The sequence below is a fragment of the Schistocerca americana genome, chromosome X (genome assembly GCF_021461395.2).
Source record: "Schistocerca americana isolate TAMUIC-IGC-003095 chromosome X, iqSchAmer2.1, whole genome shotgun sequence".
In the NCBI taxonomy this organism is placed as follows: domain Eukaryota; kingdom Metazoa; phylum Arthropoda; class Insecta; order Orthoptera; family Acrididae; genus Schistocerca; species Schistocerca americana.
Window position 1 is genome coordinate 622420182 of NC_060130.1, and position 24408 is coordinate 622444589.

At 39.0% G+C, this 24408-nt stretch overlaps 1 protein-coding gene across 1 annotated transcript in view; it reads right to left on the bottom strand.

Annotated features, from left to right (window-relative positions):
• Nucleotides 1–16242: 16242 nt before the first annotated feature.
• Nucleotides 16243–24408, bottom strand: part of LOC124555157 (phosphate carrier protein, mitochondrial-like) — a 46086-nt gene continuing 37920 nt past the window's right edge. Inside the window, exon 7 of the mRNA XM_047128978.1 lies at nucleotides 16243–16789. Within this exon, the coding sequence (XP_046984934.1) occupies nucleotides 16617–16789 (173 nt within the window). The 3' untranslated portion in view covers nucleotides 16243–16616. The remainder of the gene's footprint in view (nucleotides 16790–24408) is intronic.

The following is a 24408-nucleotide window of genomic DNA, read 5'->3' on the forward strand; positions in this document are numbered from 1 at the left end:
GACTTCCACTTGTTTCCCAAGATGAAGAACTGGCTTGCAATGCAGCACTTTGATGATGACACGGAACTCCAGGTGAGCGTAACTCCCTGGCTGAAGTCTCAGGCAGCAGAATTTTACGACAAAGGTATTTCAAATCTTGTCCACCACTATGATAAGTGCCTCAATGTGTTTGGTGACTATGTGGAAAACTGGTATGTCAGTTACTATTTCAGATGTATATAATAAAACGTATTTCTTATACTTAGTTTTTTTTAAATGTCAAAATGTTCCCTACTTTCTGAATAGCCCTCATAGTAAAATAGTGCTGGTTGTTATTTTCTGTGACCTATGTAAGGCATTTGACCATGTAAATCACAGTATTCTCCAAGATAAATTTAAGTTTCATGGGCGTGTGATGGAACAGCCAACCAGTGGATAATGTTACACCTGACTGAAAGAATGCAGAAAGTTCTATTTAGTGTTTCAACCTACATAGTCCGCAGACATAATTCTAACTGTGAAGAAATCACGTATGGGGTTCCGCAAGGCTCAGTCTTAGATCCACTACTGTTCTTCATATATATAAACTGTCTTCCACCTGATATACAAGAAGTAGAATTAGTTTTTTTGCCAATGACAATAGTATTGTAATCAATACAAGTGTATACAGGGTGGCCCACTTAAATGTTTCAGCAGAAATTTGTCTCAGACAACTACAGATACTGAAAATCGACTTTCACAGGTGTGAATGTGAGGCTGGGGCTCATGGAAGCAAATACTATGAGACGTTCTAAAATGTAAGCAAATATTTTTTCAATGCAAACTTTTTTTTTCAATTATATCCTGAGAAATTGCAAAGTGAAGGTGATGCTTGAAATAAAGGAAACGTGCTACTACTGACAATGTGAGATGCAACTGTGAACCCCACATTGCTCATAATCATGATGTGATTGACACACTACGATGCAACAGTCGCAGTACTTATTGCTATTAACACTATTACTAAGTGGACAGGGAACAGTACAAGTGTCCAGTCACACACAATAAAAAACAAGGAAATGGTTTACTAATTCGTGCTTCACTGATCCTTACTACAGTACTATAATGGAAGTAACGACAATGAAAAACTGAGTATCACCGGCCAGGATAAACATAACTAATGTCTGACCAAAGATGTAAAAGAGGGGTAAATGGTAGTTGCACATGGGTGTGTTAACTCCATTTCCTATTTTTGATACTTTTAATCTTGATGTATTTGCTTTTGTGTTCAGCATTTACACTTCTCTTAAGATGTAGGAACATTTCTAAAGAAATCAGTGGTTAATAGTGCAAGGTTACTGAAATATAGGTGTGACAAACTCTGGATAACAAGAAGGCCTGTACACTTCATCCACTTCTGATGATGGCATAGCTAAGCATAGAATAGATGATACCATTTTTTATGGCAGTGTAGTAATTCTAAACACTGACATGAAAATAGCCCTGAGTTTTAGCTTAATTACTATTATTGGGAAAAATCAGCAGGTTGTCACATGTCATATCAGGTATTTATACCACTGTTACTGTCAAAGCTATGGTAGAGGACATTTTTACACTTGGTGACAAGTGTTTGATAAGATCATTTCACATAATCTTAACAAGTAAGTGAGAGAAAGAATCAAGTATAGGAACTTAATTGTTCATCTGCAGGTAGGACAATTGCTCACAAATAAAATGTGCTATTTCACTTACATGTGTGCCTCAAGAAATGCAATAACATTATCTGTAGCTTCAACATGCAAGAACGAAGATTGTTCTTTTACTTCCTGTCAACTGAACATGAACATGATAAAAATATAAAGACAATGTAAAGAACTATTTTTTAAGTAAATTAACCTGCCATTACTGATGATAAAATACACTATGTGATCAAAAGTATCTGGACACCTGGCTGAAAATGAGTTACAAGTTCGTGGCACCCTCCATCTGTAATGCTGGAATTCAATATGGTGTTGGCCCACTCTTAGCCTTGATGACAGCTTCTACTCTCGCAGGCATATGTTCAGTCATGTGCTGGAAGGTTTCTCGGGAAACGGCAGTCCATTATTCATGGTGCTGCACTGAGGAGAGGTATTGATGTTCGTCAGTGAGGCCTGGCACAAAGTCAGCATTCCAAAACATCCCAAAGGTGTTCTATAGGATTGAGGTCAGGACTCTGTGCAGGCCAGTCCATTACAGAGATGTTACTGTCATGTAACCACTCCGCCATAGGCCATGCATTATGAACAGGTGCTCTATCGTGTTGAAAGATGCAATCGCCATCCCTGAATTGCCCTTCAACAGTGGGAAGCAAGAAGGTGATTAAAACATCACTGTAGGCCTGTGCTGTGATAGTGCCATGCAAAACAACAAGGGGTGCAAGTCCCCTCCATGAAAAAACCAACCAGACCATGAAAACACAACCACACCATAACACCACCACCTCTGAATTTTACTGTTGGCGCTACACATGCTGGCAGATTATGTTCACTGGGCATTCGCCATACCTACACCCTGCCTTCGGATTGCCACATTGTGTACCGTTATTCATCACTCCACACAATGTTTTTCCACTGATCAATTGTCCAATGTTTACGCTCCTTACACCAAGTGAGGCGTCATTTTGCATTTACCGGTGTGATGTGTCACTTATGAGCAGCTGCTTGACCATGAAATCCAAGTTTTCTCACCTCCCGCCAACTGTCATAGTACTTGCAGTGGATCCTGATGCAGTTTGGAATTCTTGTGTGATGGTCTGGATAGATGTCTGCCTATTACATATTAAGGCCTTCTTCCACTGTTGGCAGTCTCTGTTAGTCAACAGACGAGGCTGGCCTCTACACTTTGGTGCTGTACGTGTCCCTTCACATTCCCAATTCACTATCACATTGGAAACATTGGACCTATGGATGTTTAGGAGTGTGGAAATCTCGCTTACAGACTTATGAGACAAGTGACACCCAATCACCTGACCACGTTCACAGTCCGTGAGTTCTGCCGAGCGCCCCATTCTGCTCTCTGACGATGTCCAATGATTACTGAGGTCGCTGATATGGAGTGCCTCGCAGCACAATGCAACTAATATGAAAAACTTACGTTTTTGGGGATGTCCAGATACTTTTGATCACATAGTGTATAGTTCCATTCACTTTCTCAAGTTATTTCCATAGGTTTGCATAATCGACATTGTATATGAATAAAAAAATACTGTTTGTACTGTGATAAAGGTGAGAAAGTCACTCCTGTGTTGTAGTACATTATAGCAGCGTTTAAATTTTATTATTCTGATGCTAGCCAATAATGTAACTTTTGAAGTTCACAAGATTTGTATTAGTAAAACTGAAAGCATGGAGATGTACTATATACACTTCATTCATCTCCATGTCACTTTTTGCACTGCTGTCACACCGTATTTCCATATTTTAACGCAGGACTTGCGCTTCTCATTTACTTACATTCTGCGAGTATTTTAGCTTTCCTGTATACAACAGGATCATTTGCAAAAAGCCTCAGGGAACTTCCAATGTTATCTACTTGGTCATATACACTGGTGTCCAAAATTAAAGCAACAAATTGCTGTTTCCCAGCCCTGTGTCTAATACAAACTGTCAACCAGATGACCATAGGATTGCGTTCTGCATGGAAGATGGCATTCTGGTCAACGGACAACCATGCCAATGATGACATCAGGGCACCTATGTAAGAGGTAGTGTTTGCCAGGTAGCCCCACATCAACAATTGCTGTGTGCACAGTCACAGACAGTGCAGTACGGCACAGAGACGGTGCATACCAGACTCTCTGCGGTGGAGGGTCATAGAAAGAAAGGAATCATGACAGTCGCGAACCGATTTGGCTCAATGGCTTAATGTGAATCATTGTGTTGTTTCTCGGATGTAGCAACAGTTTATAGAGACTGATTCTGTACCACCAAAATCCAGCCAGGTGGCCAACCGTGTGTGACTTCAGAAAAGAGGACTTATTTGGCTATAAGGGCACTATATTACTGCCTCAGTACTGCACAGCAACTAGCATGTGAAGGCGCAGCATCCAATGGGCGTGCTGTATTGAGGCAAACTGTCTACAGAGGGCTTCGGCAGAGTGGCCTAAATGTCTGAGACCTGTTGTATGTGTACCTCTGAAGAGTTTTGACAGAAAGGAATGTCTAGAGTAGAGTCATCAACATGCCCCCTGGACGGTCAAACAGTGGGCCAATATTGTTTTCACAGACGAGTCCTGATTTAGTCTGAAGAGTGATTCTCAATGGATTCACATTTGGAAGGGACGTGGAACATGATTTCAGGAAGCAAACATTGTGGAAAAAGACCGAGATTGAGGAGGATCCCTAATGGTGTGAGCAGGGATTATGTTTACCACTCAAACCCCTCTTCATGAAATTGTATGGCTGAATGAGCAAGACTGAACTGCTGTCAGGTACTGAGGCGATATCTTGGGACCTTGTTTGCGGTTCTTGCGAGGTACTGTGGGTCCAGACATTGTATTGAGGGGTGGTAATTCTCAACCTCACTCCAGGGGTGGTTGATGTTTTCTTGGAAACAGAAGATATTGCATGAATGATGTGGCCTGCTTCCTCTCCTGATTTGAATCCCATAGAGCATATCTCGGATGCACTAGGAAGACGAGTTGCAACATGTCAACATCCACTAACCACTCTCCAAGACTGAGAGCAGCTCTGCAGGAAGAATTGGCGTTACTGTCTCAACACAAGATGGATGACATCATTCACAGCATGCCCTGTCCACGCAATAATTCAAGGATTTGTAACCCTCTACCTCAGCTTTTCACAAAACTTTGCACATTTGCTTACACTTATAACGTAGGAACTTCTGCAAAAGTTTTGGTCTCAGTCAACAACTTTCTTTTGTGTCGAACTTTAAATGTAGTGATATTCTGATAACTGTGCTCTGCAAGAATGTCAATGCAAAATAGTACTTATCTACATACTCAGGTGTTTATGAAGCTTTTGATATGGAATTTTTTTCAGAAGCTCAGTAAGGCAAGTAGTTAACAGATATCCAATTATCGAAGCAGCAAAGTTATAAAGGAAATGTTTAAAGACATTAATTATTTCAATTTTCGATTTCAGAAAAATTGCAACAATGTGGAAAAATGCTTAATTACATTTCTCCTACCTGCTGGGAACCCTATTTTGGTCTTAAATAATCCCCTAGATGGTAAGCTTTCTAATAAAATAAAAATTTTAATGGGTCTTCTGCAAATTGGTACACACATCTGAAATCAAAATACATTTTGCTGTTATGGAAAAGGGTCACTAAGTAAGTTCCTCCACTCACTGTCTCAGATGCAAGGGTATCATATTAGCATATTTAAGTATAACTCATTCTAAGCAGGCAAGTTAACTTAAGTGTAAAAGTTTATTTCCTTTCATTTGACTATGTAATTTTTTACAGACTAAAATATATACGATTTGTGTGTTCAGCCAATCACGTGCTCACAGTGGTAAAAAGTGTTCTTAGGCAGCAGTAGCTTGTTTGAAACCTTTATACCACAAAAAATGCAACAATTGCTGAAATACATTGTTGAGTATAACTGGCACACAACAATCAGTCTATTTGGCCCCATTGCTCTTTGTCTTTCTTCGAGACAGGTCATATCTGTTTGTGGTGCGGCCCTATCATTCCACTTCTATAATGTATGTTTTAAGTGCATTAGAGCTCAGTTAATTGCATCGGAAAATGTGAATTAATGCACTGTTGGAAAATTACTAAAAACACCATGTCATTTGACAACCTATACCTTAGAGAGGGGGCGGGGGAATAGAAGAGCTGAGTGAAGAACAACAAGATTTGATATTGCTGCAATCCACTACATGTGGACATGACAGATGCTACTACTTAAAAGTTTTTGAAAGTCATTAAAGAACTTCTTGTGATCCTTTCAAAAACAGACAAACAGTTAAAAAATCTTTGAGGTCAGTTTGCTTGTCTTTGTCTAAAACAATAATTGCTAAAAAAAATCTATGTAGAACCACACCAAAAACTGTGCACAACATGTTGTAAGATTTGTGAACAGAAAAGTGACATCAGTGATAGAAAGGAAAGCGATGCATATGCCCTGGAGGTGAAATTTCACAAATCAGTACTAAAAAGTCAAAGTATTGAGGATGCAAATGAAACTTTACATGATTTGGGGGTGCTCTCCATTAAAACTTCACTCCATTCCAAATCACAGCAAGCCTCCCTATGGCTAAAAGGAGTTAGAAAAAGTGAAGCATGTTTCGGAAAGAAAAGTGTGCCAGGCATTAGATTGGAGTATTGAAGATTCTAACTAGAGAAGAAAAATGATGATGATGACACTGTTAAGAATGCCACAGTATTGTTATTGACAGAAAAAGTGGCTGGTGTTAGAGTAGCTGAAAATATTCAAATTTTAACTTTAGCTCCACCCTCTTGGACAAAAGAAAACAATGTCAGAATTCAATGTTAGCGAGTATGTGGTTTCTATCCACCAAAATGTGAAACTGCTTTTGGATTTGGAACACATTGAAGAAATACAAAGAACTGAAAAAAAAAAAAAAAATTCTTGTATGTGACTTTGAAAACTACGACTGCATGCTTAATCACTGTGATCATTGTCCCAGTGATGACAAACTGTCAGAATTATTAAAACATAAATTAGCTTACAAAGATGCTGATGATGAAATTGAGTTCAGCCAGTGGATAAAAACAGATCATTGGACAGAACTGGTGAAGCAGTCTGCAACTGTCGGTGAATACGTAGACTTGTTGGTAACAAAGTTACATACACTTGAACCACACTCATTTATATGTAAGTGTCAATCAAAATCACTGAAAAAAATTTAAAGAAAATTTAATACCAGAAAAAGCAATTCTGTTAATGGACTTTTCGGAAAACTTCAGTTTTGTAATTCAGAATGAAATTCAGAGTTACCACTGGACAAGAAGCAGCTGTACAATCCATCCCACATGTGTATGTGGTAAATGAAGAAAGTAAATTGGTATGAAAATGGAAATGTCGTGTGGCTAGGGCCTCCCGTCAGGTAGACCGTTCGCCTGGTGCAGGTCTTTCGATTTGACGCCACTTTGGCGACCTGCGCGTCGATGGGGATGAAATGATGATGATTAAGACAACACAACACCCAGTCCCTGAGCGGAGAAAATTTCCCACCCAGCCGGGAATCGAACCCGGGCCTTAATAGTGAACCACTGCTTTATAAGTGATGATATGGAACATTATATAATATTTGTAAATGCTGTCCACAAAGAAATGGTTAAGTGACTGGTAGAGCATTACCTACAAGGTAAGACAGTGCATTATTTCACTGATGGATGTGCTGCTCAATATAAGAATACAAAAGCTTTAAAAATTAGCGTGAGCACAAAAATGATTTTTCTATTGGTACTGAGCATTCTTTTTTTGCTACTAGACACAGTAAATCTGTGTGCAATGATTTGGGAGAAACTATAACATATATAGAGAAGAGGTAATCTTAAACTAGTGGATGATTCACAAATAACTGTATCTGGTGTTTACAATTTCTGAAAAGTTAATACTGACAAATTTTTTTTTTTTCACTTCTTAGAGAAAGTCAATGTAGATTTCCTATGCAAGAACCTGGAGAAGAGATTTGACAACCTGCACAGTACCTGGTTCCAGGAATTTTCACCATTACAAAGTAACTTCTTCTGAAAAGCCTTCCTTGATTTTTTTCATTCAATGAAAGTGTCGCACAATGGACATGTAAAGTTCTCAACAAAATTCTTTTGTAGCATCTGTCTATGACAGGCGGTACTTTGCCTTCATTAGAAATCTCTGTCATTAAGGTGACAAACTACTTTTTCTCCAACCACTCGGACCAGCAGTGTCATTCTTTTGGCCTGAGAAGGAAGACTTGTGCTTTTGGAAAACATTTTATGTGCTGTTCATGTAACTAAATCAACATCATTAGACAGAATGTATTACTTTAAGGAAAAAGATATGAAGTTAACAGAATAATATTTGTCACAGAGATACTCTTCAGACATTTCATTGATAATTTCAGGGATCTTCACTGCTGAACATGTACACTTTAAATTAATAGTGTGGCTGAATAATTGTTTGAAGATCCTAATTTGACACCCTAAATAGAGTTAACCCATGTAATGAAAATGTTTCAATTAAACTCATAACTTTTGGCTCTATATTTTCATGAGGCAACCTTGATATCGGTCGTCAGTGTACACAATTGATTTGGATGATCTTCTGAACAATGAGGTTTTGTTAAATGAGCATCCAATATCTATCAAAACTCAGGGTGCTGCTCCTTTTTTTTAAAAAAATATCGGAGTTTCAATAATAAATCTTGTATCAGGTTTGCAAAAAGATTTACATATTTAAAAAAAAATCATTGTTTGGACCCCAACAGCTTAAACTGATTTTCTATATTCTCGTAAGTGAAGAATAGTCATTAATTTTTTCCCAATAGTTATACATCCCTTCTGTGACATCTGGGGAAATATGACTAATGTCTTGAAAATAAGATTATTATTATTATTATTATTATTATTATTATTATTATTATTTATTATCACCTGAAGTAATTCAATCCAAATGACAAACTTCAGTTGCAGTGTTTACATTTGTAAAAAATTTCCAGTTCCCCTCCTCAAACTACACGAAGTATGGAGAGTTTTTGCATTGACTATTGCTATGCAGAAAGTAACAAGCAGAAAAAGTTTTGTGAAAATCTGAAGTACATCCAAAGTCCAAAGCTAATTTCACAGTTACCTCCATGCTCTGGTGCACCTGCTGGCAGCCAAGGTGTTAATGTGACAATGTGTCTTAACAATTAATTCTCATAAAAATATTCCAATTGCCTAGAGGTGTTGTTACCAGGAAACCACCAACAACAAAATTAAGAATGAAAAGAATTATGGGGCACAACACAAATTCTGGCCCACACTCAGCTTAATGAACCTCTGATTTTGGTTACGTTATGTTCACTGACAAAGCATCAGATCAACTGACATGTTCTGCTGATCTTCCGGTTTTCTCCACTCCCAAACTAAGCATTTGGAGTTTTCATTACAAAGTCTAGAACAAAGACAAATCAGACTCGTGCAACAGAAAACAAGATGTGTGTTTCTAAATGCCTTACAAATTAGTTTAGTCCTTCTTTCTTCTTGGATATAAACTAACTTCCATATTAACCTACAACATGTTATATCAACCAAAAATGCCACATATCCATAAAGACAAATGCTGTTTTGCATGCACAACTATGATGTTTGAGACCAGTCAAGGTACTATTTCGCTGTGACTGCCTGCCGTAGCGGCGGGCAGTAACTGTCAGCTGTAATTGCTGACCGTCACTGCCTGTGTATTTCGTTGAGACTGCTGACCGCATAGGCCACGTCACTCAGTGAGTTACCTCTGTGAAAGGAACACGCACGCGAGTTTGCAATGTGGATGCTAATACCATTCTAGGTTTTTTGTTGGATGAGGAAGAAGGGGAAATTATTGCAATGCTTACAAGATCTTGTCGCCACAGCATTTTCCAAACACGGAAAAGTGAAGGAATTTATGCTAACTTAGTAACCGGTCACTTGCGAAATGATGAAGAGAGGTTCAGAAATTTCTTTAGACTTAACCCATCTCAGTTCGATTTTGTTTTAAGTCTGGTGAAAGAAAATATAGCAGGAAGAGCTACCAGTGCAGTGCAAACTCCAATAGAAGCCAACAAAAAAATGGCAGTGACTTTACGGTAAGTAGCTGCATAAAAAAACATTCGTCAACAGTAGTTTAAAATGGATAATTTTGTATCTCTATGAAATAATACAAATTTCTATTAAAATAATAGGTTTATTTGGAAACGACTCAGGGGCTCTACAGTTTGTTGTTTATTTTTACATTATCTTTACACTGTGTTTACATTATGATTAGTAATTATTATCAAAAGTAGTATCACCTGCTTGTGGTTCGACATTTATTAATGGGGTGAAAGTGTGTGTATCGTCTCCAACCGATGAAGTTTGTTCAAACGGGGATGAAAGGGAAGATGAGCCGGAAGGACTGATGCTGACAGGTAGTGCACAAGAGATGATTTTGAAGAACTGTCAAGTCCCATAACATGCTTAAAATGTCAATTTTCGTTTTATTATTGAGGTGACGTGGTAGTTTCCTAATGGACTCTGCGATGCTTCTCATGAACAGCTCCACATCATCTTCCGACTCCCGATTATTAGCCAAGAGCTGCAGCAATTCCAATCGTTGTTGGCCCCTTTGGTTGATTGAATCCCAGTGTGTTTTCCTCTATCTGCGAGCTGAGATGGAAGAGTTGGGAGCAGGTGCGTCACTAGAGGACAAGGAAGCAATGGCTTGTGGGGTGTCAGGCCCTGTTTCATTGGCATTTTGTCCGTCTTCATCAGATAGCAGTCCTTCAACACTTGTTGGTTCCTTTAGCGGAACACTACAAAAAGACGACCACTACCTTTCTACATCTCTCAAAAAGCCTAGTCTGTTGAACAACACCTATTTTGTTTTTGAATTGGGTGCTGCAGAAACTGTTTGCAGTTGTTCTTTTCGCACTGTTTTCCAGTAGTTATCTCTGATGTCTTTCCATCTCTTCTTACACTCGTTACCTAAAACTGAACGATATTTGTTTAGCTGTGTAATGAGGACAAGACATACTATTTATGTTCCATGTATTAATAATAATTATGGTTTGTGTTACAGGTTTATAGCTACAGGGGAGAGTTTCTTGTCCCTTGGATATGGTTTCCGGATATCACCAAGCTACGTGAGCATCATAGCTCGTGAAACAGTAGAAGCTATGTGCCAACTCTTGGCACCTATCTTCCTGCCTCCTCCATCTCAAGAATCTTTCAGGGAAGGTGCGAAAGAACTCTACACTCTTTGGGGTTTCCCTAACTGCTGCGCTGCGATTGATGCGAAACATATAAGGATACGGTGTCCTGGAAAAAGTGGTTCCCTCTTCTGGAATTACAAAGGGTGCTTCTCCATAGTACTTTTGGCATTGGTTGATGCGAACTGTAAATTCGTTGCGATAGACGTAGGTTCATATGGGAAGGAAGGAGACAGTGGCATATTAATAAGTCGGCAATGGGGAAAATGATCATGAAAGGAGAAGAGCTTCGATTTGCTATAGCAGGCGACAAGGCATTCCACTTGCGAAAGCATATTCTCAAGCCTTACACTCGCTTGTCTGCCCAGCAAGATAAATCAAAAGCGACCAACTATAAATTGTCACGAGCGTGTCGAGTTTCTGAAAATGCTTTTGGACTTTTGTGTCAGGTATTTTGAGTGTTCTACACAAATCTGAATCTGTAACCTAACACATGTGATAAACTCGTTACAGCTTGTTGCTGTCTACACAATCTCCTCAGGGACGCCTATTTAGAAAAAAGATGACCTTTTTATGAACTTGACCATGATGTGAGTTTACCACAGAACATCATTCTCCTGCCCCGAACAGGGGGATTCTACCAAGCTGAAGGGTTTCAGGTATGAGATACATTTAAGAATTATCTCTGTGAACCTACAAATCAATAATTACAACCTGGAAAAGAACTAAGGCCCAAATAGAGGAAATAAATTATTGTTACTACTCGTAACTACTATTATTGTAATCGTTTGGTGACAGAATGGAAGCATTGTTGTAGCCTCCATATCGTACAATTTGTCACAGTAGGAAAAAAAAAAAAAAAAACAAATAAATAAATGTGTATATGCAAAACACTTGCCATCTTTTTTCATTGCTTCTCCTATCTCCTTCCACACCTTATTCTTTGCCATCACATTTCTAAAATCTGTATGCTTATGATCATACAGTATAGATTATCTGCTCGCATACTCCACTAACTGTCGTCGTCATCGTGAAAACCTTTCTTCAACAAAGCGAGTCATTTATTTCTGCAGTTGTCAGACACCTGGCAGTCGCGGCCCAACTGCTTGACTGCTTCTGCAGCAGGTGAGACACAGCAGCCGTGATGACGTCACGACCGCTGACTGCTGAGCAGTTACGGCATATGTACCGTTGCTTTGCCTAAGAGCAGGAGTCAACTGCCCGCAGTCACTGCCGGCCGCTATGGCCGGCAGTTGCAGCGAAATAGTACCTTCAGTTGACACACACTTAATCTGGAGGTTGCAGACGTAGGGAATATTTCTTAAACAGTGCACTAATTTGCATACCTAGTCAAGATAGTAGTATTTTGCAACATTTCTCGAGAGGTATTATGATATTCAAGAATGTATTTTTCCACTAGAGACTAGTGAGAAATTCCCACTGCTAGTGCCAGCCTATGCAGGTTCTACTTCATGGCTTTGATACCACACAAATCTACTTTGTGCTTTTATATTTAATGTTATCCATGTAAAGTCAAGTAGTGGAACAATGCAGAAATCTGATGAGAGCTGCTACAGTCTTTCTGAAAATGACAAACTTAAGATGTAAAGAAGGTTCCATTTACATCCCCACACTCTCACAGGGTGTAGTGTTAACAAAACCACCAGAAATGAATACTTGCACTTGTAGAAAAGTAGCACAAATCCAAGAAGGTGTCTGCCAATCAAGACATAATGATGTCATAATATTTTGGTACCTGAATGAGATTTTCACTCTGCAGCAGAGTGTGCGCTGATATGAAACTTCCTGGCAGATTAAAACTGTGTGCCGGACCGAGACTCAAACTCAGGACCTTTGCCTTTCGCGGGCTAGTGCTCTACCAACTGAGCTACCCAAGCACGACTAACGTCCCGTCCTCACAGCTCTACTCCTACCAGTACGTCGTCTCCCACCCTCCAAATTTTACAGAAGTTCTCCTGCTAAGGTCCAGAGTTAGAGTCTCGGTCCGGCACACAGTTTTAATGTGCCAGGAAGTTCAATATTTTGGTAGTTTTTACACTGCAGATAATATGCTAGTTAGATTTGAAAATCATACTTGGGGCTTTTATCTCCCTACAAAGTCATGAGAAAATGTTTTGTCATAAGTGGGTACAGAACTCATGGTCTCCAAAATAAAAGACTCCAGAGATTCACTGGACATGGATGATCTGAACTCCGTTCTACTTTTCCTCACAAGGCTCAAAACACATTCAAATTCTGCATTTCTATGGTGTATGGTGAGAATAGAGACCATAGCTCTAGAAATTCTGTCGTACTTAAGAAGTCCATTGGCTCCACAAATTCTTGATATTTGTGCCCAACTGGAATCCCTTGCTGCATCTTTGTTTGCAGCCAAAGTGTCCTTACCTGAAGAGCTCTTAACTGCCTCTGAAGCATATAACCACATCATCTCTAGTTTCATTTCCCTCCCATTCATAACATGATAGGAAACTTTTCCATGAAAAAATAAATGGAAGAAAACTTAATTCTCTCTAACCTAGCAACATGAGCATGCTTTAACACATCATCCTTAGTGGAAACTTCATGTAGTCACAGGCAGTACAAAAGTATTTTCTCACAGATGAGAAGAAAAGCAGTTTATCCATATCCTGGAGATCATTCACTATGTTGAAAGTGTGACTGCCAATAATTATTTCTGCGCTTTTGAATCATGCTGTACTTCACTTCAGGCAATTAGGAGCTTTTGACGATTTTGGGCTAGACAAATTTTGTGAACAGCTGCTTTAACAAATCCATTAGAAGTTCTAATAAAAAGTGAACTTGTTGGGAAGAAGTCTGAAGAGCAACATTCAATTTGTCAAATATAGGAACAGCCACATGAAGGAAAGTGCAGAAGGCCTTGTTCAAGTTTGAAGACAGGAACAAACAATTCCTCACATGTTGTAGCAGAAATCTGACTTTTGGGATGAATTTATCACATTTGGAAGTATATGCTATTGTTTTAGGGGCATGTGTAGTAGCAGACTGAAGAATTCTCTTCTGATCCTCTTTGGATCCACTTTGTTCGACTCTGGGTATTCTGAAAGATGTCAAGCTTGTGGAAATATTTTGGGTACATATTACTTCACCCCTTAAGAGAGAAAGGAGCAGATCCAATTGGTCCAGTTGTCTATCCAAACATTGCCTGAACAACCACCTAGTATATACATGCTTCAGAATTTTCTTTGCCTCTATTGTGCATGTTCTGAAATTTTTGAAGGCATTCTTTCCTTTTGACAGTTCTCTAAAAAATAAAATGTATCAACAAGGACCTTGTCCACTAAGTGGTAATCTTCCAGCACCTTTTTCAGCTGCTACATTAATCAGGTGGCAAATGCAACCTATGATGGCAGTATCTGGTTGAATTTCCTTTAGAACTTCTGAAACATTTGTGTCCTATCATAACAGAAGAATTGTTGGAGCAAAAAGCCACAAAGTTTCCAATTGGTGTTATGAGAATTCATCAGGTTACCTATATTTCCCCCTAACGAGTCTGTCGAACACCGGTATGGGTAGTACAATGCTCATTACTTTTTCCCATGGAAAATGTTACACCAGGATACAACATTGTACTCCCTTTATTGCTTTCATCAATTGCCAAAGAAAATGGTTTGTTCCAAAGGCACTTCAGATGGTGCATTTTTTGACAATGCATGTCACCTTTGTGCAACTTCAGCTGTATTTCTTTGCAACTTCCGATGTGGGAAACATCTTAAATAAAACCCCAGTACGATCAGCTGCACTTAAGGGCACACTGTGTTCCATCAAAAACAAAGTAGACGACACACACGGTCCTCATTGTGTCACTATCAACATTTCCAGACTTTTGGGATGGGGGAGAAAGTATTTTCCTGCTTTCTTCTTTTGATTTAACATAACTTGTGTGTTTACTGCACTTCACATGATAACATAAATCATTTCTTCCACCATATACAATATTAGTACCACGCCCACATACTATGCAAAAGGCACATTTTTCTCCCTCTCTTGAGTTTCATATGCATGGAAAATCAACACAATATAATTCTTTAAATGTCTGGAACTACTGTTTCTTGGATTTGTTCATGAATCCATCAACAGGAATACAACATATGAAAATGTCCGACGACAAATGTTTGTACACACTGAAATAGCAAAAGGAACCTGGATCACCGTCATAAAATTATAACATTAACACTCAAGGCAGTCAAACACTTCACTGAAACATGTCAAAGTCTTAAGCCATTAAATGAACATGACACCAATCTTATGAAGAATATGCTCACAGTAAAACACATGCAGACACACCACATGGAACAAATGTGTTAGTCCATATGTGGTCAAAGAATATGGGTTACGTCACTACAAGCGAACAGAGCAGAACAAAGAATTTGTGGAGCAGAGCCTTTAAAGACTTGAGATTCACATGAAGAACTGTTATCCTGGCTTTAAATTCGATTCCAATGACAACACAACCACCACATGTTTAAAAGTACTAATCGTATCATATCATATCAAAGAGTTACCAACTATCAGACTTGCCTTCAACCCATGCAAACAATCAATTTTATGGAAGTGGGTGATTGTTGAATGTTAACATTTTAAATTTTTGTCTGCGAAGTTGTAAAATCACACTGTTCATCTGTAAACCGTAAAATGCTGACAATCCATAAATTTTTCAAATAAATTTTAAAAGTTAGCAGGTTTGCATTTCTATAGCCTTCCCAGGATATCTTATTAACTTGTGTCAAACAATGGGAAATCGAGAATGGAATATTGTTACTAATTTGCATGTATGATATTTATCATTAATAGTGGGGTAAAAATTCCATTTCAGTCTACTCACTGACAAGTAAAATTGTTTCTCCTGTGTCCCACATTACGAAAAGAATGTTTTATGGCTATGCTTTATGAGAAAGCCTCAAGAAATTCGAGCCTCTAAATGTATCGTGTCCTATTCATAACTGCTGGTGGATGACCTTTTAACAATTTTTTTTCTCTGTTATATGAATACTTTACTACTAAAATGTCTGAAGATGCACAAAGCAAGCAATAGCTCCACCAGTCAGTGTTTTCTATTAACATTACAAACTACTTCCCGATGACTAATTGGCACCTCTAATGGAAGATTCTTACTATCCTTGTACCCTTTGCGCCCAAATTTTACATTAATGTTTACGTGTAACTGATCTCTTGGCTCGATGCAAACTGCGCTCCAGCATTATACGACATTGCAACAAGCATCAAGAACTTCAGATATGGCCAAAAAGTATAAAAAACTTAGCACACATTTCTTTCCACAGAGTGAAACTCAACAAGTACAAGTAATATTTTTCACATATGACAATTTTAAGGGAATTCCATCCAACAAATTAACTAAATGTGACAGTTCCACAAATTTATTGCCATAATGTAAAACAATGTTTAACAGATCAGTATCAATACAGGATCACAGTATTCTTAAAGAAATCTCCTACTTTTTAAAAATTTAACACTTTCTACAGTGCACAACAATACCAAAATGCATAAAATCTCTGAACGGACCAAAATGGAATGTACAAGCCTTAAAAATCTGCAGCGCTCATTTCACTATAAATAATTGCATTAAATTGTTTTACAAAGTAACTAATACTGAATTTATTTCCTACACAAGAATTTTGTTCAATTAATAACCTACTGATGTCTGGTTTACACTGTATACACATAAAACTAAATACATTCTGCAAATTCTATTCTCTCTGAAGTGGTCGTCAAAGACTATTCAGATTTCACTTCCTGGGCTGCCAACTTCTTCTTCAGCGACTCTGGCATCTCTGGAGGAGGTGGCCTTGGAAGACGGAGGTATACTTTCACAGCGTCATAAATAAACCACTGAGCAGCAGTTAGGGTACCAATCATTATTATCCTTGGTGTCAAGCCTTTCCACAAACCTGTAAAAAACATTACATATTTTTAAAACTGTTAAAATGTTAGACTTCTTTGCAAACAGGAAATTTGTTACCAATAGGAACTCCAGTTCATTACTGCTACCAGCCCTCACTACAGTAACTGATGCTTTATGTTTTTTTAGAACATAAAAATAATAGTACTCCAAGAAAATTATGTTTGATTTTGCATACTTAGTTCTCTGGCATGGTTATCAGTGTGTGTCATCAATATGTGCCCTAAACTAAATCCTTATCACTAGAGGAAGCTTAAAAAATGCAGAACTGTTGTTAATGGTAACTATTGTTACTGTCTCATAGCACCCCTAACTATTCAATTTTCTACCCTGTCAATATGGAATAGTACAGGGTGATTCAAAAAGAATACCACAACTTAAAAAATGTGTATTTAATGAAAGAAACATAATATAACCTGTTGTACATCATTACAAAGAGTATTTAAAAAGGTTTTTTTTTTCACTCAAAAACAAGTTCAGAGATGTTAAATACGGCCCCCCTCCAGACACACGAGCAATATCAACCCGATACTCCAACTCGTTCCACACTCTCTGTAGCATATCAGGCGTAACAGCGGATAGCTGCTGTTATTTCTTGTTTCAAATCATCAATGGTGGCTGGGAGAGGTGGCCGAAACACCATATCCTTAACATACCCCCATAAGAAAAAAAAAAGAAAAAAAAAAAAATCGCAGAGGGTAAGATTTGGAGGCCAGTGATGAAGTGCTCTGTCACGGGCTGCCTGGCGGCCGATCCATCGCCTCAGGTAGTTGACGTTCAGGTAGTTACGGACAGAAAAGTGCCAATGTGGTGGCACTCCATCCTGCTGAAATATGAATTATTGTGCTTCTTGTTCGAGCTGAGGGAACAGCCAATTCTCTAACATCTCCAGATACTGTAGTCCAGTTACAGTAGCACCTTCGAAGAAAAAGGGACCAAAAACTTTATTGGCTGAAATGGCACAGAAAACGTTCACCTTAGGCGAGTCACGTTCACACTGAGTTGTTTCCCGCGGATTCTCAGTGCCCCATATACAGACATTGTGACGGTTGACTTTCCCGTTAGTGTGGAAAGTTGCTTCATCACTAAACACAATCTTTGAAACGAAAGATTCATCTGTTTCCATTTGAGCAAGGATAAAAATCACAGAAATCTATTCTTTTAATCTTATCAGCTGCAGACAGTGCTTGAACCAATTTCAGACGATAAGGTTTCGTAACCTTTTTCGTAGGACTCTCCATACAGTTGATTGTGGAATTTGCAGCTCTCTGCTAGCCCTGCGAGTCGATTTTCCTGGGCTGCGAACAAATGCTTGCTGGATGCGTGCTACATTTTCATCACTCGTTCTCGGCCATCCAGAACTTTTCCCTTTGCACAAACACCCATTCTCTGTAAACTGTTTATACGAACGTTTAATACACCACCTATCAGGAGGCTTAACACCATACTTCGTTTGAAATGCACGCTGAACAACTGTCGTCGATTCACTTCTGCCGTACTCAATAACACAAAAAGCTTTCTGTTGAGCGGTCGCCATCTTAGCATCAACTGACACTGACGCCTAGTCAACAGCGCCTCAAGCGAACAAATGTACAACTAAATGAAACTTTATAGCTTCCTTAATTCGCCGACAGATAGTGCTTAGCTCTGCCTTTTGTCGTTGCAGAGTTTTAAATTCCTAAAGTTGTGGTATTCTTTTTGAATCACCCTGTACATTGTTACGAATGAATAATGCATGCTAGTGCACATACACCGAAGTTCTTTTCTTAGAAACCAATGTATCTAATAACACTAACTCTTCCAACATCATGGAAAATTAAATTCCATCTAGAATATGGAACATGGTTGCACAATGAGTGTCCAACCATAGGCAGGCCAAGACATTGGCAACAAGTATTGCCCACTGACTGGTAACCAAACCCTCCTAAAATCTGAAGATTTAATGTCAATGTATTCCTATACATCAAGAATGTGGTCCTTGTGTTTTCTATTAATAACTTCACTTTCAATTTTTTTATATTTCTGCAAATTATACACCCAAAACAGTTAACATGATTAGGTTCAAAATATTTACCTTTTCTGTAACACAGTTGTGTCCACATAGCACCTCCCAACTTTTGATGCTGTATACAAAAAACTCATCTTTCCAGGGGATACAGCAAAGCATTTCCCAGTTTTTTGTGGTACTTTACTATCTATAGATGATACACAGGCATTCCTTTGCTTCTTAGTTTGAACTTTGCTGAGAACCTTCAGTTTTTTCCTTTATAAACTGTGTCAACACCAGCTGATTTGTCATCTTGGCATTTACAATATAAAAGTTCACTGCACACACTTCCAGCAATCAAAAATACCATTTTGATTTTCCAGTGATAGTCAACAAAAATTATAGCTGTCAGTGTAATGATTGTCAACAGCAACCATTATTTTACTGTATGTTGCAGCTACTGTTACTCAAGCCTTACATAACAAATGTGCATTTTCTGCTGCACCTCTATGCACTGTGGCATGTGCCCACCATTAGCACTTATGCCAGGTTAATATTCTATCTTCTTCAAAGAAAGCACAAGCACTAACAAGCCTAAACATTATCTACTTAATAGCATCTTGGTCCACATTTGGACTGCAACAGGTGGAAATTCTACAATGCAGGGAATCGATAAGGCCTTGATAGATTTCCAGTGGTATGTGGCACTACATGTTTGCACACAGGACATTGAATTCCCATTGCTGACTGGTGGAGAGCTGGTGGTGCCTAATAGCATCCCAGATTTGGTGGCCAAAACATCGAAGTGATATCACTATCGTGCTCCTCAAACAACTGTGGAATGATTCTGGCCTTGTCACACAGTGATCCTGCTGGAATATCTTCCAGGAGAAGTGGGAAGTATGGAAGAGAAAAGTATGGGTCAAAGTGAGAAGTATGAAGGGATGCAGGTGGTCCTATTGTGTTCACATAGTCCACAGCTATCATCGTGCCTTAGATTACTGCCACAAATCCTATTGCAGCACATGTAAATGTATCCCACAGAATAATCCTAGCGTAGTGACGTGCGCACATTGAGAACTTCTAGTTGAGCAGATGTTCACTTGGATGACTGCATACCTGGACATTACCATAATGTAATGAACATTTTCATTGATCCACTGCCTTATCTCCAATTCTGTGGCCCATGCAATCAAAGATGGCCATCTTGTCAATGCAGATTTCATCTGCTGCTTAACAGCATGTTCAACAACTTGTGCTGAACTCTGTGCTTCAAAGTACTTGGGCCTGTACAAGCACTATTTTGTTATCAGACCTGCTGCAGACTGCAGTCTATCTTACTTTAAAGAGCAGATAAGCCTCTGACCTCCACATTCTGAGATGAAGTATGGGTGCTCCAACACTGTTCACCTCCTCACAGTTTCACCATCTTTCAACCACTTTCCACAAATGCTAACAACTGCAGCGTGGTAGCAGACAACCATTTACAATTTGCCCATTCCCAAGTGTTAGGCAATAATCTTCCCTTTGACAACATGTAATTTCACTGGATTTTCCCATTTGTGGCCTACATCATTACTAGAATGATTTCCCATTTGTCTCTGCTCCACTTATATACTTTCTTTACCATATTATGTGCCAACAACACCACTAGGCAGTATTCAAAACCATCAGTTGGCAGTGGTCATAATGTGGAGGCTCAAACATCTATCACCTTTTCTCAGTTTTGTTTTATTCTGTACGCAACAGCAGTCATTTGTTACCATGCATGTAAGGCTTCTAGTGGTCTCACTGGCACACACTGGAGTTCTCCCCTTGTCAAACCATGTAATTAGCCGAACAACACAGATCACACTTTTGATGTGGTTTATGTTTGTATGGGTATGAACTAAAGCATTCTGAGAAGTCCTGACGATTTTATTCTGTTTCACATACACAACACAATGGTCAAATTTGTCACATCAAAACCTGCTGTAATGTTTTCGCCACTTTAAATACACAGAAGTTACCCAAGAAAGTGTTTTCTGGCTTGGTACCTGTGAGTAAGCGATGGATTCTTGAGGTCACTAGCTGTGGTTATGGCACTTATTGTTATTCCTGCTAGTTGGTGAAATGGGCTTTGAAGAAGAATCTCAATTCAATGCTTTGTTAGATACAAGAACTAGAATTTGTTTAGTCTGCAGTAATTCCTGATAAATGTAATTTTACTTTTTTGTGAAAGTCTGGAATTTCAGAATTTTAAACATACTTTAAACTCCAGAAAATATGTATGATCAATACCGCCATGCAGATGGAAAATCTACGAATGTTTTTCCTACTTTTAAGGTGATATACAAAGAGTATGCCAACTGAAGCCACCAACAGGAAAGTGGTGAAAATTATGTCATGTGCAAAATGGTGGTTAAACTTTTAGGTGCACAAGGCCTTCAGTGTAAGACCCAAAGAAAAGACCACCTTCAAAGCAAGAGAAACAACTACTACTAGCACAGGTAGCAAGAGAGCAAGGGAGGATTCTGTTCGTCTTCAATCATAGGAGAAGGCCCAGAAAAAGCTGAGGTGGGAAACATGGTATCAGATCTATAGTACAAGTGTGTTTTTAAGATGGCAGTTTTCCAACAGGCCTATCTTCTTATGATAATCTCATATCAGGATGTTCTAGTCCAAATGCCCTCTGGAAAAAAAAAAAAAAAAAAAAAAAAAAAAAAGAGGATGTAAGCAAAGGCCAACATTCAGGAGGGTCTGCCTGGATAAGGGCACTCTTATCTTTGAAGGGATGGGGACAGTGGATTGGCTAAAGGAGATGGCTGATAGTGAGCAACATATCACCTGTGGGACAAAGTGAAGTGGCTTGTCACAAAAGTATTAAAATTATCCAAGACCAAAAAAATATCAATCTAGGTACCAAAATTGCTTACAGATGTTTCCCCTCCCCCCTCCTTCCCCAGACCCTGTTAGAGGAAGTCTCCATAGAGGACTTTAGGATCATTGACTGAGGTCAGAACAGATGACCAAATCCTTGTGGTGGAAGTGTGAGAGAAGTCCTACAGGCAATGCAAGATCAAGACCTAAAACTATATTTAGGGTTCAAAGGAGACTGTCAGTGTGATCAAAGACAAAAGGTGACAATGATAAAGTTGGTAGCTGGAAGTGTTGCACATAAACCTGTAGCACAATAAGTGGCAACCACCACCTGAGAGTCAACATCTGGCTGGACAGGAGACCGAATTTGGCTTCATCCAAGAAACCTGAATAAAGGGGGTGTATTGGACCTTGAAGAAACTTTTAGTAAGTTTTTTTCCAGGAGGAATGCACTTACGTCAAAAATTTAAATTAATTTTACTAAGACTGCTGCTTGACCCCAGGAGCTTAAATAACAGATGGTTAGTTGTGGCACCAATTCCAATGACGTGGCACACAACTGGTGAGTACCTGCTTTAATAATGACTAGGGAGTGACCTAGACATCTTTAATATGGGCACGGAACCAACCTTCAGGAATAGTAGAAGGGAAGAAGTAATTGACATATTTACTCCAAGGGGTGGTGGGAAATTTCAACCTTTCAATTCAAATCATCTTGTCATGATGATACTTATCTTGCCCTGCTGCAAAAAGCGGGTAAGGGATTTATGAGGCTCTCTCACAGACTGCTTAGTGTCAGTTTACCCACAGGAGTGATTCCTAATGCTTGGAGGACAGTGGAGGTTGTTTTCATTCTGAAGCCAGCAAGAAATAATCTCACAAAGGCTAAGGACGTGAGACCATGCGGTCTGTTGTTCTCACTTCTAAACACATTAGAAAAACTGGTCAGTGTGCATGTTACGTAATGAAGGTTAACTAAGGTGCCTCTACATGAAAACCACCATGCATACCAACCAGGCAAATAATGCAAAACAGCACTCTGCAAACATCTGCTTGAAACAAAATGTGCCATGGACACATGTCAATAGGACATGATTATGGTTTGGGATTCATTCAAATGTGCTGCCATAGGATGTGTGGCACTAATCTAAAGCACCAAGACAGCTGTGGACTATGAACATCATCGCAGGAACACCTGCACCCCTTCACACTGTCTTCCCTGGCAGCGATGACACCATCCAGCAGAATCACTGTGTGACAAGGCCAGGATCGTGCTGCAGTCATTTGAGAAGCATGATCATAAAATGATGGGTTGGCCAAATTCAAATTAGTCTGATCCAATGCCACACATATGGGGCACTATCAGGCACCAGCTCTGCATACACAATCCACCAGCCAGTAACAGGAATTAAAATGTCCTGTGTGTAAGTGTCTAGTGCTACATACCTCCTAAATTCCACCAAGGTCTTATTGAATACTTGACACAGAATTTCACCAATTGCACTCCAACAGGTGGACCAACATACTATTAAGTAGATTTTTATGTTTTGGCTCATTAGTGCTTGTGCTTTCTTTGAAGATAGAATATTAACCTGGCATGATAAGTGCTGATGCTGGGCACATGCCCCAATGCATGAAGGTGCAGCAGAAAATGCACAATTGTTATTTAAGTCTTGAGTAACAGTAGCTGCAACATACATTAAAATAATGGGTGCTGTTGACAGAATCATTACACTGCCAGCTGTAATTTTTGTCTGAATCTCACTGGAAAATAAAAAACTTATTTTTCTAATTGCTGGAAGTGTCTGCAGTGAACTTTTATACTGTAAATGCCAAGAGGACTAATCAGCTGGTGTATACACAGTCTATAAACGAAAAACTGAAGGTTTTCAGCAAAGTTCAAACTGAGAAGCCAAGAAGTGTCCATCATCATCATCATCATCATCATCATCATCATCATCATCGTACAGTAGTGTGTCGATTATCCGACCCTTTCACTGCACCAGCTGACGACAGGTCAGTGACTAATGTGTTGTTTGTTGATACTCAGTTCATTGTCGCCGTCTGCTACTCCTCACTGCTAACTTAGATCTGTAGTTGAGTGGACGTGTTGCACTTTGTTTATTGTAAAAATTTGTGGTGATGGCTTCAAAATAGAAAAAGGTGGTTGTTTCAATGGAAGAAAAACTTAAAGCTTTAAAAAGAATAGACAATGGTGAAACTTTATTAAAGGTGGTGCAAGATTATAACGTCAGGAAAACAACAGTCTGAGACTGGAAAAGGAACCGCAATGAAATTAAGAAGTAGTGTTCTCAGCGAGCAACCTCGGCTGTTTTGGAAGATCGGAAAACCATGAAAAAATGTGATTATGAAAAAGTGAAGCTTTGTTCCTATGGTTTATTCAACAGATGAATCACCCATGTCGGGACCTATTTTGCAGGAAAAAGCCTTAAAGTTTCGTAACGTGATTTCTCAGCTAGTGTAGGCTGACTTGATAGATGGAAGAAAAGATACGAAATTCGGCAACTTAATGTCTGTGGTGAAAATCTTTCAGTAAATTTTGAAGCTGTTCCCTTGTTTAGGAATAAAGTTCACAAGGTATCAGAAAAGGAAAACTTAACAGGTGATCAAATTTTTAACTGTGTCTAGACTGGTCAATTACTAAATGTTACCGGAAAAAACGGTAGTGTAAGGCTGAAAAGGCAGTGCCAGTCTACAAATGTAGCAAGGAGAGTGACAATTCTTGCACCCAGTAACACCAC